At 41.9% G+C, this 15,031-nt stretch overlaps 2 protein-coding genes across 6 annotated transcripts in view; one reads left to right on the top strand and one right to left on the bottom strand.

Annotated features, from left to right (window-relative positions):
• LOC138736366 (uncharacterized) overlaps positions 1-15,031 on the bottom strand; it is a 74,431-nt gene that overhangs the window by 27,918 nt on the left and 31,482 nt on the right. The gene's annotated exons all lie outside the window — the stretch shown is intronic.
• The window catches only part of LOC138736363 (LIM domain-binding protein 3-like), a 163,925-nt gene that overhangs the window by 131,362 nt on the left and 17,532 nt on the right, over positions 1-15,031 (top strand). For all 4 annotated transcript variants that reach the window (XM_069885746.1, XM_069885744.1, XM_069885745.1 and 1 more), the window contains 2 exons: positions 525-705; positions 4,703-4,823. In XM_069885746.1, the coding sequence (XP_069741847.1) occupies positions 525-705; positions 4,703-4,823 (302 nt within the window). The remainder of the gene's footprint in view (positions 1-524; positions 706-4,702; positions 4,824-15,031) is intronic.

The raw sequence follows: 15,031 nt of genomic DNA, 5'->3' as shown, positions 1-15,031 counted from the left end.
ATATCCAGGAAAGTCATGGAGGCTAACTGACTTTTGGGAATGGAGAACCAAGGAATCACCTAAAACAAGGAGGTATCCCACTTGACCGATTGTGAACGTTTTGGAGACAATTGCTTGGTTAGGTCCAGAGAAGTTAACTCCTGCATTGATCTTGGATTTGTAATGCATGGGATGGTAAAGTGAGTAACCTTGTTAATGAAGGTTTGAGTTGTGAAGAATATCCCTCTCCTGCATGGTAGGGTGTGTACATTTTCTTTATAATCCAGGACTAAAGGATAGTGTTTATAATCCAGATATCAAAACCTTATAGGAGAATGTGGGAACAGTGGTGTAACAGAGGGAAATTGTATTAACGAACTGACTACCATTAAGGATGTTGGATCATTTCTTGTTAGGAAAGAAATTTGCCAGATTATTCATTGCAGAATCTCAAGTGGCTGGTTTGGAAAGGGGTGTTAGCTGAACCAACTGTGTTCTCTTCCCCACACACTGTTACTGTATAATATTGCTCCTTCTCTCTACAGAGGACCTTTCCTTGTGGCACTAGGTCGTTCCTGGCACCCGGAAGAGTTCAACTGCACTTACTGCAAGACCTCACTGGTGGATACCGGTTTTGTAGAGGAGCAGAACAATATTTACTGCGAGCGATGCTATGAGCAGTTCTTCGCTCCAAATTGTGCCAAGTGTAATGCAAAGATCATGGGGGTAAGTGAAGGTTTGTGATGAACAGTGTGGTCAGCAAACAAGTACAGTAGGTGGCAGCACTGAGCCGGGCCAAGAACTGAACATTGGAGAATTAAATGATCCACTCATTTCTTGACCACATCTATAGGAAGCAGTCCTGAAATACATTGTCTTTCTGAAAAGTCTGCTTAATTTGTATTGCATGCACATTTTGAAGCAAATTAACGCAATGCTGGAGAAACTCAGCAGGTACTTTATGTAGCAAAGGTAAATTCTTTGGCTTGGCTTCGCGGACGAAGATTTATGGAGGGGGTAAATGTCCACGTCAGCTGCAGGCTCGTTTGTGGCTGACAAGTCCGATGCGGGACAGGGAGACATGGTTGCAGGGGAAAATTTGTTGGTTGGGGTTGGGTGTTGGGTTTTTCCTCCTTTGTCCCACCTCACAAAGGTAAATATACATAACAAATATTACAGGTCTGAGCCTTCATCAAGATGTGAGCAAAATGTAGGCAGTCGTCTGAATAAAATGGTGGGGGGCAGGGGGAGGAGCGCAGTCTCACAGGCAGGAGGTGTGGATAAGGAAAGGAGGTAACACCAGAAGACGAGCAGTGGGGGTGGCTCTGTGAGAGAGAAGAAGACAGATAGGCAAGAGAGAGAGAATGGAGAGTGCACAAAAAAAAAACAGGAGGTCCATGTTAATGCCATCTGGTTGGAGAGTGTCCAAATGTTTCTGAGTTTCTCCAGAGTACAATTTTTGATCTGCTGAGTTTCTCCAGCCTTGTGTTTTTACTTCGTTCACAGGGTCTATAGATGTTTGTGTTTTACCCATATAACAATTTGTATAAGATGTCATCGGGGACAGAAACTCTGGGTTATTTTACCATTTACCCAGGGTTAGTGATCAGAAGCATCACCTCTCTTGCAGGCACTGCTTGCTGAATTTGTTACACATCCCTTGTAACCATCCACTCACGTTTCCTTTTGAAGGCAAAGAGATTTCAATGCCTAACAGGTGGTCCTGGAATCACCTTACACAGTGTAGGACTCTTCCTCACCTGCACATATGAACATAAGAGATACGAGTAGGAGTAGGCCATCGAGTAGGAGTAGGCCATCGAGTAGGAGTAGGCCATCGAGTAGGAGTAGGCCATCGAGTAGGAGTAGGCCATCGAGTAGGAGTAGGCCATCGAGTAGGAGTAGGCCATCGAGTAGGAGTAGGCCATCGAGCTTCTCTGCCATTCATTGAGATTATGGCTGGATGGGGCTTTTCTCCACCTACCTGCTTTTTTCCCTTATTTCCCCTAATTTGTAAAAATCTATCCAACATTGTCTTAAATATATTTACTGAGGTCGTCTCCACTGCTTCAACGGGGGGGTGAATTCCATAGATTCACTGCCCTCTGGGAATAGCAGTTCCTCCTGATCTCTGTCTTAAATCGACTACCCTGAATCTCGAGGCTATGTCCCTAGTTTTAGTCTCCCTCATCAATGGAAACACTTATCTATGTCTTTCATATATATTTCTATAAGATCCACTCTCATTCTTCTAAATTCCAGCAAGTACAGACCCAGACAACTCAATCTCTCCTCATAGCTGACCATTTATCCCTGGAATCAACCTGGTAAACCTCCTTTGGACGACCTCCAAAGCAAGTACATCCTTCCTTACATAAGGAGACCAGATCTGCACGCAGGACTCCAGGTGCAACCTTGCCAAAATTCAATCCCTCTAGCAATGAAGGCCAACATTCCATCTGCCGCCTTGCAACCCACCCTTTTGCAATTCATGCACAAGTCCTTCTGCATGTCAGCCTACTGCAATCGCTTGCCATTTAAATAATAATCTGATCTTCCATTTTTCCTTTCAAACCAGACACGGGCTTGGGTGTTCATGTTCAGTAGCTCTTGACTTGCTGTTGAGAGTACATGGATGATTTAGTGCCTTGGGGTGCCCCAGCCCACTCATGGTCCTAAGATTCTCTCTTACTGACAGTATCCATGGGAAAGACCAGGAACATGAGACTTTCTTCTTTGGCTTGGCTTCGCAGACGAAGATTTATGGAGGGGTAATGTCCACGTCAGCTGCAGGCTCGTTTGTGGCTGACAAGTCCGATGCAGGACAGGCAGACACGGTTGCAGCGGTTGCAAGGGAAAATTGGTTGGTTGGGGTTGGGTGTTGGGTTTTTCCTCCTTTGTCTTTTGTCAGTGAGGTGGGCTCTGCGGTCTTCTTCAAAGGAGGTTGCTGCCCACCGAACTGTGAGGTGCCAAGATGCACGGTTTGAGGCGATATCAGCCCACTGGCGGTGGTCAATGTGGCAGGCACCAAGAGATTTTTTTAGGCAGTCCTTGTACCTCTTCTTTGGTGCACCTCTGTCTCGGTGGCCAGTGGAGAGCTCGCCATATCTTGGGAAGGCGACGGTCCTCCATTCTGGAGACGTGACCTACCCAGCGCAGTTGGATCTTCAGCAGCGTGGATTCGATGCTGTCGGCCTCTGCCATCTCGAGTACTTCGATGTTGGTGATGAAGTCGCTCCAATGAATGTTGAGGATGGTGCGGAGACAACACTGGTGGAAGCGTTCTAGGAGCCGTAGGTGACCCATGATTCGGAGACTAATGCATTAAAGAAAACGTCTTTGTGTGGTAGCTCTCCGTTCTGTAAAGGTCTGCTGCTTAATGTGGGTTGGCCATCCAAGTAATTATGTACTCTTGCAATATGCTGATAAATCCTTGGCAAAGTACTTGATCGATTAATTAAACATTTATTCAAATATACATGGGAGACAAATGGCAGATTCTGACTTGCAACTCCTTTCACATTTCAGCTACTGGGGACTCCTCATCTACCAGTCTGGGCAGTGATGAGTGCAGCAAGTTATAAACATTCCAAGAGGCTCAAAGATCAGCCATTCTCAACCTTTTTTTGGTAAAAGCCCCATTAGGGCTCTGCTCAAAGTTTATGGTCCCCCTTCCCTGTGAAACAGTCATTTAGTTAGTTTCTTCTGTTGTTCTCTCCTACCAACTACATTAAAAAAAATTATGATTTCAGTCTGTGGATCCTCTTAAATGTGCTGTGCCCCCCCCCCCCTTGCAGGGGTCTATATGGCCCCCGTTAAGAAATGTCTACTGCAGAGCATAGGAGGATGAGGGGTGACATTATAGAGCTTTATAAAGGCCCTGGGTAAACAATACTAGATTGAGAGGGTTTATGATCAGAGATTTAAGAGGGATCTGAGGAACACTTTTACACCCAGTGGGTGGTTCACATCTGGAACAAGTTTCTGGAAAAAGTTTTTGAAGCAGGCACAATTACAACATTCAAGACACGTGGCAGATGGGTGGACAGAAAGGGTTTCGAAAGATACGGACCAAATACAGGCAAATGGGCCTAGCCCAGAATGCCAACTTGGTTGGGCCAAAGGGCCTCTTCCATGCTGTATGACTCTATGACAGCCCCTGTCCCTTATTAACCTCCATGAAGATTCAGACCATGATCAGGAAAATGAATAAATTTCACATTTCCTTCTTCTGAAGAATCATTTATCATGCTTTGCCTTGTAATTCAATAGCCTGGCCACACCCACCCTTGCTATCCACTCTGGTTCAACAAGCTTTATAACATTCATTCACGAAATTCTCTGTTGAACATGGGAGATTAGGTTTCATGCTAAACAGTTAGCTTAATTTTTTCTCCAAACTGGAATCTATTATTAAATAAATCTCTGTGGGTGTATACAGTATTCTAAATTATTGAACAAGATTGGATAGATTTCTACAGAGTAAAGGAATTAAGGAATATGGTGGGGGGGAAGCCATGTAGGTGGAGATGAGCCTCTCATCCGATCAGCCATGATCACATTTAATGGCGGAGCAGACTCGATGGGCCGGACGGCCGACTCCTGCTCCTAGTTCTTATGAATTCGGGATTGCTTGTGCTTGACGCAAAATGTTTACATTCAATATTATATCCATGGGAGAGGCACCATTTGAGCTTGCTGATTGGGCTGTTCTCTGTTGCAGGAAGTGATGCATGCCTTGCGACAGACCTGGCACACCACCTGCTTTGTCTGTGCTGCCTGTGGAAAATCTTTTGGGAACAGTCTTTTCCACATGGAAGACGGAGAGCCCTACTGTGAAAAAGGTGCGTAAAGCTAGCTCCACGGTCTACTGGTACATTGGCGCGCAAGGTGAAACACGTGACTTTTCCCTCTTCTACTTCCAAGAATTTTTTTTTATTGTCATGTAGTAAAACAGAAAATGTAATATTACACAAGATTTCCTTTAGCCGACTGCAAGGCAGAGATCTGCTGTCAGCAACTGCCCGGCACCCCTTACAGACAAAGAAAGTGAAGCAAAAGAGAGTCACTGTGTCCATGGATCCCCTCCAGCTACCCGGACTTTAGTCCAAACCAGCAGCATGATCAGGAAGCCTTCAGTGCCCGAGACACCTTCTCGCATCTCAATTCTGGTACCCCTTCAGCCAGACTCAGGCAGTCTGTAGGCTGGTGCGAGTCCTTTTGCCTTAGTCACCAGCAGCCCTGCGCCCCTTCCCCATCAATAACTCCTGCTGACATTTGGTGCCAAGACCCATCCTGGCAGCCCTCCACTTCAATTGGAAGGTATATCTCTCATAAGCTGAGAATAAATCTGTGACAGTCTTATGGGTTCTGCATTCCATAACTGTCCTTTAAAGAACAAATGATCTCATGCTTTAAAAAAAGGATTTGTGCAAGTTTATTTAAACATAATTTGTACAGGAAAGTTCGAGTACACATTTGATGCCATCAAAGTGAAGGATTAATAACTGAAAGCAGAACCAGCCTGACTTAGTCTTTGGTTGCCTCAGACCACTAATTCTGAAATGGTGGTTCTGATTACTCCCAACTCCTTGTGAGTGCACTTTCTTTGGATATGCTTGCTATTAAGTGACAGGTATCAAAGATTGAGTGAATAATGAATGAAACAAACTAATTTACTGATATAATTTCCTGCGAATTCTACTTGCTGAAGTCATGTCTGCTTCTAAAGAACATGTTTTAATTTTGCTGCTGACAACGCAATGATAAAAGAATTCCCAGCAGGAGCTCCTTTCCTCGGCTTCTTGGTGTTAATATAATGGAGGGAGGGCTGCAAGTTTAAGGAGATTGATTAGGCTGGGTTTATTCCCGTTGGAAAGCTGAGGGGTGACCTTGCAGGGTTTATAACATTATTTGGGACATAGAGGGTCAGAATCATTTTCCCCCTCAGGGGAGCAGACTGCAACTCAAAGATTTAAGTTTAAGATTAAAAGGGGAGAAATTTAAAGGAGATCTGAAGGGCAGGTTTATCCACAAAGAAAGCGGTGAAATTGGAATGACCAGGTGGAGGCAGATGCCATGACAGCATTTGAAAAAGCATAATGGGTACTTGGACAGAAAAAGCATGGTGGGGGTGGGGGGGTAATGCAGACAATGAGATTAGTGTATGCTTGGACAAGTAGGCTGAAAGGGCCAGTTCCAGCACTGTATGTTCTATTTATGATAAATGCAACAGAAAATAAATGATAATGCTGATGTGGCTGCATAGTCGGCAACCATTTCTAATATCAGAAAGGCTGAAATGGGAAGAGGCTCTAGAATCCAAGAATCTTCCATCTAATGATGCCCACATCAGCATGGATTGTCCACTTTGCTGGACAAAGTGTCTGACCCACAAGACAGATTTCAAATATAGCCTCTCAACTAGTTCTCCATTTGGCCTTTTATACATTTCCAAACAACTTGGTCCTCTTTTTACCTAGTGATTTCCTCAATGTACCTTTGATGGTAAGCAGTCGAAGCAGCTGATGATGTTCAATCTGGAAAAGGTGTGAGGAGTGATGGAGTAATGGCCAGTAGGAGAATACCAGCCCTCTCCAGATAAGAAGAAATAAAGTGAAAAAAAACACAAAGCTCAAGAAACACAAAACACAACAAATAAAAAATAAAGGTGTGGAGAAAAGAAAGAAAATAGCACCTAAGAAGGAAAAACCAAATACAACGGGAAAAAAAGAAGACGCCGGAAGAGAAAGAAGAAGACCTTACCGGATGAAGAGGCAGGGACCTGCCGTGGACAAAGGAGCCCGCTCTCCGAGGTGAATGGAGACCCCGCAGGGTCGCGACCTCCCAATCATGGGACTGCAAAAATGGCTCATTGAGCCAAACATAAGTGCGCAATGCACACACCAAGGAAAAGGAAAACACCGACAGGAAGGGGGCCCAACTGTGGAGTGAACTTACACAGCATGACGAGCTGAGAGATGCCCAACGGCAGGGCTCTCAGCTGGAAGAAGAGGAAAGCAACGCGAAAGGGAGTAAAACCAAGATACGTTTTAGTTGAATTTATGAGAAACACGACAAGAGAAAATATATTGGAGAGGGCAATGAATAAAATTAGAGAAGACAAGAAAAAAAATTTTTTACCCAGACATAAGTTTTGAACTCCTAAAGAAGAGGAAGGAGTTAAACACAGCAACATCGATCCTATGGAAGAAAGGCTATAAATTTATGTTAAGACATCCAGTGGTCCTTAAAATAGTTATCCCGGGGGAGCAAAAGAGACTGTTCTCGGATCCGGAGAAAGCACGAGAATTTGCAGAACGCCTGCAAGACAGAAAGAGAGATGAAGAGATGTAACAAGAACGAAGAATGACGACAAACTACATATAAAGATGTAAAAATAATGTATGTAAGAACTAAAGAAGGGAAAGAAAAGGGAAGTAAGGGAGAGGGGGAAAAAAGAGGGAAAAAAAGAAAGAGAAGAAACAAGGGGGAGCTTTCTTGTAATGTGAAGATAAAAGTCTTTTCTGGAGGGGGTTGGGTGGGAGAGAATAACAGTCACTGCGGAATCAGTTGACACTTGCGACCGGGTTTGCAATCCGAATGGAGAGGGGAGTTGTGGTTGCCCGGCAAGGGACAAGGGGCAACTCAGAGGGGGGGTGGGGGGGGAACACTTGGGGCTAAGGGAATTTTAGATGTGGTTGAAGTATTTTATGTTTTAGAAGTGTTGTCATACATTGAGTTCAAAAAGGGAAAACTGAGAGATGAAAATGGGAAAAGGGGAAACGTGGTGGTGAAGAAGCGGAAATGAGGTGTAAATATAGTATGAGATGGCCATGTTGAACTATATAACTATAAATATTAATGGAATACATAACCAAATCAAAAGGAAGAGGCTATTAAATTTACTTAAAAAAGAAAAAATAAATATAGCATTCATGCAGGAAACGCATCTAACTAAAGTGGAACATAATACATTAAGGAGAGACTAGGTAGGGCATGTAATGGCAGCATCAGATAATTCAAAACCCAGAGGTGTAGCTATATTAATCAATAAAAATGTACCAATCAAATTAGAGGAGGAAATAATAGATCCAGCAGGGAGGTATGTAATGATAAAGTGTCAGATATATTCAGAATTTTGGAATTTGGTCAATATATATGTACCTAATGAAGAGGATCAAGTTTATAACCATATAACCATTTACGGAGCGGAAACAGGCCATGTTGGCCTTTCGAGTCCGCACCGGTTCACTGATTTTGTGCGCCCTCTTCAGGCATTGGTCCTGGTAGATCTTCATTCAATAACGATGGACGAATTCAATGCAGGTGGAATCAGTCGTAGAAATGTTTGAAGATTGTAGATACACAGGGGAATATATTGATAGGAGGGGATTTTAACCTTAATTTGGACCCAAAGGTGGATAAAACTGGACAAAAGACTAGCAAAAAGAACAAAGTAGCCAAATTTATAGTTAAATCAATGCAGGAAATGCAACTTTTGGATATATGGAGGAGGCAACAATCAAAGGAGAAGGAATACTTATATTATTCGAGTAGACATAAAACATTCTCAAGGATTGACATGTTCTTGTTGCCAGCCCATATTCAATGGAGAGTTAGGAAAACGGAATATAAAGCTAGATTGCTATCTGATCATTCTATCTGTTATTAGCAATAGAACTGGAGGACATCCCACCAAGAACATGTAGATGGAGATTAAACTCCATGCTACTTAAAAGACAGGAATTTAGAGAATTTATTGAATGCCAAATTAAAATGTACTTTGAAATAAATACGGAATCAGTGAAAGACAAATTTATATTATGGGATGCAATGAAAGCCTTCATTAGAGGGCAGATAATAAGTTATGTAACTAAGATGAAAAAGGACTTTCTTTGGCTTGGCTTCGCGGATGAAGATTTATGGAGGGGTAATGTCCACGTCAGCTGCAGGCTCGTTTGTGGCTGACAAGTCCGATGCAGGACAGGCAGACACGGTTGCAGCGGTTGCAAGGGAAAATTGGTTGGTTGGGGTTGGGTGTTGGGTTTTTCCTCCTTTGTCTTTTGTCAGTGAGGTGGGCTCTGCGGTCTTCTTTAAAGGAGGTTGCTGTCCGTCGAACTGGGAGGTGCCAAGATGCACGGTTTGAGGCGATATCAGCCCACTGGTGGTGGTCAATGTGGCAGGCACCAAGAGATTTCTTTAGGCAGTCCTTGTACCTCTTCTTTGGTGCACCTCTGTCATATAACACGATCTTGGGAAGGCGATGGTCCTCCATTCTGGAGACGTGACCTACCCAGCGCAGTTGGATCTTCAGCAGCGTGGATTCGATGCTGTCAGCCTCTGCCATCTCGAGTACTTCGATGTTGGTGATGAAGTCGCTCCAATTAATGTTGAGGATGGAGCGGAGACAACGCTGGTGGAAGCGTTCTAGGAGCCGTAGGTGATGCCGGTAGAGGACCCATGATTCGGAGCCGAACAGGAGTGTGGGTATGACAACGGCACTGTATACGCTAATCTTTGTGAGGTTTTTCAGTTGGTTGTTTTTCCAGACTCTTTTGTGTAGTCTTCCAAAGGCGCTATTTGCCTTGGCGAGTCTGTTGTCTATCTCGTTGTCGATCCTTGCATCCGATGAAATGGTGCAGCCGAGATAGGTAAACTGGTTGACCGTTTTGAGTTTTGTGTGCCCGATGGAGAAGGACTACAATCAGGAAATAGAACAGTTGGAAAGGGAGATAGTAAGTACAGAAAAGGAACTAGGGGAAGATGCAACAAAAAGAAGAGAATTGGCGGACAAAAAAAATAAAATATGAAACTTTACAAAGGTACAAGGTGGAGAAGAACATAATGAAAATAAAGCAGAAGTATTACGAGCTAGGAGAAAAATGCACAAAATACTAGCCTGGCAGCTTAAATTAGAACAAGCTAAAAGAACGGTATTGGAATCAAGGAAAAAGGACAAACAAATTACATATAACCCAACAGATATCAATGAAAACTTTAAGGAATTCTAAGAGCAATTATACTGAAATGAGAACGAAGAGAAAGAAGACAAAATAGATGAGTTTTTAGCTAAAATTGAACTACTGAAATTGCAAGAAGAGGAGCAAAACAAATTGATAAAACCATTTGAAATAGAGGAAATACAGGACATATTAAAAAAGCTACCGAACAATAAAACGCCTGGAGAGGATGGACTCGCAATAGAATTCTATAAAACAGTTAAAGAGTTATTAATTCCTCCTCTCCTGGAAGTAATGAACCAGATAGAAGAAACACAAAACTTGCCAGATTCATGTAAAACAGTAATAATTCTTCTTTTCTTTGGCTTGGCTTCGCGGACGAAGATTTAAAGACAGGGAAAGATCCACTAACACCAGCATCATTTAGACCAATATCTCTATTTAATTCAGATTAGAAGATAATAGCAAAACTATTAGCAAACAGATTGGCCGACTGTGTACCAAAAATAGTAAAACAAGATTAAACTGGATTTATTAAGAAAAGACGAACGGACAATGTCTGTAAATTCATTAACTTAATCCATGCAGTACAAGGAAATAAGCTACCAACAGTGGCTGTTGCTTTAGACACAGAGAAAGCCTTTGACAGGGTAGAATGGAATTATTTATTCAAAGTATTACAGAGAGTCAACCTACCAGAAAAATATATTAATTGGATCAAAGCATTGTATAAGGGACCATTGGCGAAGGTGACTGTAAATGGATATGTATCGAACCAATTTAAATTAAGTAGGTCAACTAGGCAGGGATGCCCATTATCTCCCTCACTGTTCGCTTTAGCAATAGAACCATTGGCAGAACTGATAAGAAAATAAAATAAAAGGGATAAAAATAAAGGAGAAGGAATATAAAATCAGTTTATTTGCAGATGACATCATGGTATACTTAACAGAACCAGAAATATCAATAAAAGAACTACATAAGAAATTGAAGGAATATGGAGAAATATCGGGGTACAAGATCAACGCAAATAAAAGTGAAGTGATGCCAATGAATAATGCGGATTTCACAAAATTTAAGAAAGAATCACTATTTGAGTGGCAAACACAAGCAATCCGATACCTAGGTATTAGATTAGATAATAATTTAGGCCACCTATACAAATTAAATTATCAGCCATTAATGAAGAAATTAGAGGATGACTTAGAACATTGGAAAGAATTGCCACTATCATTGATAAGGAGGATAAATTGCATTAAAATGAATGTCTTCCCAAGGATACAATACCTATTTCAATTGTTACTAATTCCCTTAACAGAGAAATTCTTCAATGAACTAAAGAGAATAATAAGGAAATTCTTATGGAAAGGGGGAAAACTGATTATCTTTGGCTTGGCTTCGCGGACGAAGATTTATGGAGGGGGTAAAAAGTCCACGTCAGCTGCAGACTCGTTTGTGGCTGACAAGTCCGATGCGGGACAGGCAGACACGATTGCAGCGGTTGCAGGGGAAAATTGGTTGGTTGGGGTTGGGTGTTGGGTTTTTCCTCCTTTGCCTTTTGTCAGTGAGGTAGGCTCTGCGGTCTTCTTCAAAGGAGGTTGCTGCCCGCCAAACTGTGAGGCGCCAAGATGCACGGTTTGAGGCGATATCAGCCCATTGGCGGTGGTCAATGTGGCAGGCACCAAGAGATTTCTTTAGGCAGTCCTTGTACCTTTTCTTTGGTGCACCTCTGTCACGGTGGCCAGTGGAGAGCTCGCCATATAACACGATCTTGGGAAGGCGATGGTCCTCCATTCTGGAGACGTGACCCATCCAGCGCAGCTGGATCTTCAGCAGCGTGGACTCGATGCTGTCGACCTCTGCCATCTCGAGTACTTCGACGTTAGGGATGTAAGCGCTCCAATGGATGTTGAGGATGGAGCGGAGACAACGCTGGTGGAAGCGTTCTAGGAGCCGTAGGTGGTGCCGGTAGAGGACCCATGATTCGGAGCCGAACAGGAGTGTGGGTATGACAACGGCTCTGTATACGCTTATCTTTGTGAGGTTTTTCAGTTGGTTGTTTTTCCAGACTCTTTTGTGTAGTCTTCCAAAGGCGCTATTTGCCTTGGCGAGTCTGTTGTCTATCTCATTGTCGATCCTTGCATCTGATGAAATGGTGCAGCCGAGATAGGTAAACTGGTTGACCGTTTTGAGTTTTGTGTGCCCGATGGAGATGTGGGGGGGCTGGTAATCATGGTGGGGAGCTGGCTGATGGAGGACCTCAGTTTTCTTCAGGCTGACTTCCAGGCCAAACATTTGCTAGATAAATTAACAGAGTGGTACAAACAAGGTGGTTTGCAGCTACCAAACTTTAAAAATTATTTTAGAGCAGCACAATTAAGGTATTATCAGATTTTTTATCAGACAAGGGAAAAACCAGATTGGACCAAGATAGAGCTAGATAAAATAGGGGAGAAGGTACCAGAACATATACTTTATAAGTGGGATGAAAAACTGGTGCAATATAGAAGTTCACCAGTACTGCACCATTTACTCAAAATATGGAAGAAGATTCACGTAGAAAGGAAAAAAAACAAATTACCAACTACCAAAGTTATTATTAACGCAAAATCAATGATAACCTTTCCTTTAGAGAATGGGAGAGAAAAGGGATTAAAAGAATAGAAAATAGTTTTTTGGGAAATAATTTATTCACATTTGAACAAATGAAGTACAAATATGGAATAACTCATGGTATAATGTTTGCATCACCACCAACTGAAAACCTACTTAAAGGACAAATTGAGAAACAGACTGAGGTTACCAGAAGGAAGCAGTTTTGAATATGTGATTACAGACACAATGATAATAAAAAGATTTATAAAAACATGTACATCAAGCTGCAAGAGAAAGAAAATGATGAAATAAGCTATGAAACCAAACAAAAGTGGGAAAAAGATTTAAACATAAAGATAAAAAAATGAAATATGGGAAAAGTTATGCTCTGGAACTATAAAAAAATATAATAAACACGAGGTTATGCATGATACAATATAATTGGTTACACAGGTTATATATCACGCCTCAAAAGTTAAATAAATGGGATCCAACATTATCAGATAGATGTTTTCACTGTAAGAAGGAAACGGGAACAACAGTACATGCAATTTGGGCATGTGAGAAAGTGAAAATGTTTTGGGAAGATCTAAATCAGGTATTAAATAAAATCACAAAAAGCAACAAACCAAAAAATCCAGAGATCTTTCTTCTAAGTAATATAAGAAGTAAAGAATTAGGCCTCAAACTGGATGAAACGCAAAATAGATTAATTATGATAGCCTTAGCTGGAGCAAAAAAATGTATAATGTCAACTTGGAAATCGGAAGAGAGCCTGAGAATACAGCAATGGTACATGGAAATGAATAAATGTATTCCATTGGAAAAAATAACATATAATTAAAAAATTAAAGTCACATTATTTGTACAAATTTGGGAACCGTACATGGAACATAACAGAGAGGGCTTGCCTCGGACCTCCACCCCTAAAATGATAAAAAGACAAAATGACTTGATCCAGTGTGTAAAAGTAGATGACACAATTTTCTTGTTTATTTTCATTGTGTGATGACATTGTTTAATGGTTTTATTTTATTGTACATGTTGAATGTTTAATGGGTTTGGAGGGGGTGGAAAGGAGGGAGGGAAGGTAGGGGGAAAAAAAGGGGAGAAAATGCCATTGTGAGGAAAATGTTTGTGTGTATTTTGATTGATATGGTTCATAGAGTGAAAAATTTTTTAAAATTTTTTTTTAATTTGCCGCTCCAGTTGATAGGGTGATTAGGGTAGTGTATGGTATGTTGGCCTTCATTCGTCGGGAGAGCGAGTTCAAGACCTGCAAGGTGATATTAGTAAAATATTTCTTTTTTTTTAAATCTATCTCTTTTTAATTCAATCAAATATGCTGTTTCATTGTTCCCTTCATTTCCTTGCATCCTGTTCAACTGCAACAAGAAAGAATTTCTGTGCATATGACCAATGTATATGGCAAGAAACTCATTGTCATTATCGTATCAAAGTTCTATACTTAAGAGTATTGGGTTCATTTCTGGTCACCTCATTATAGGAAGGATGTGCAAGCTATGGAGAGAGTCAGGAGGTGATTTACCAGGATGCTGCCTGGATGGGAGAACATTTCTCATGTGGAGAGATTGAGCAAGCTCAGAATTTTCTCTTTGGAACGATGGAGGATGACAGGCAGTTCAATAAGTGTATACAAGAGTTTGAGAGGCAGAGATAGAGTATACAGCCAGCACTTTTTTCCACAGGACAGCCATGGCCAATACCAGAGAGCATCCATTTAAGGTGAATGTAAGAAAGTCTGGGATGGATGTCAGGGGTACGTTTTTTTTTAACCGAGCGTGTAGACGTTTGGAATGCCGTGCTGAGGGTTGTAGAGCCTGGCACAATAAAGACCTTGTGGAAGAAACACTCTTGGAGAGGCATCTGGGTGCAAGAAAAATGGTGGGCTATGGGCTCTGAGTGAGTGAAGGGTTAGGTTACTCAAGATGGTGCATGTTCTGTTAACTCAAGCTCTATTTGAGTTGCTAAGCACAAATGCATTCTTGACCGGTGCCCTGATCCTGGTTTTCTGATGGTGTTGTTGGTACTTCCTCTCCATTAGTATCGATTGACCAGTCAATTGACTTCCTATTTTCCCTTGTTCCTTGCTCCCTCCTCCTGACCATGTCTTGAAAGTATCACATTAGTATTCTCAGCACTTCACGCCGAGTTTCTATCTTACTCAAGGGGAGAATAAAGACTAACCTCTTTCAGTTTTTGCAACCTTTTTATTGTTCCCCCACTTCTATTCAGCTGTCTTCTATTTGCCTCAGACAGTGGGTCTCTTGCTTCTGGGAATGAGATCGAGAGATTATTGAATGGTCAAAGTGATCAGTTCTCCTCCAGTTAATTCAGAGTGTGATAGGACCTCTTGGGGAATAAAGGATTGAGTCAGATCAAGGTGATTGCAGGCGGAAATGAAGAAAGCCAGCTTTGCGAGATGGTAATTCCTGTTCCAGCAGTGCTATAAATGGAACCAGGCCTTTTTACCA

Source organism: Narcine bancroftii, chromosome 6, assembly GCF_036971445.1.
Source record: "Narcine bancroftii isolate sNarBan1 chromosome 6, sNarBan1.hap1, whole genome shotgun sequence".
In the NCBI taxonomy this organism is placed as follows: domain Eukaryota; kingdom Metazoa; phylum Chordata; class Chondrichthyes; order Torpediniformes; family Narcinidae; genus Narcine; species Narcine bancroftii.
This window is presented reverse-complemented; position numbering and strand designations above follow the sequence as displayed.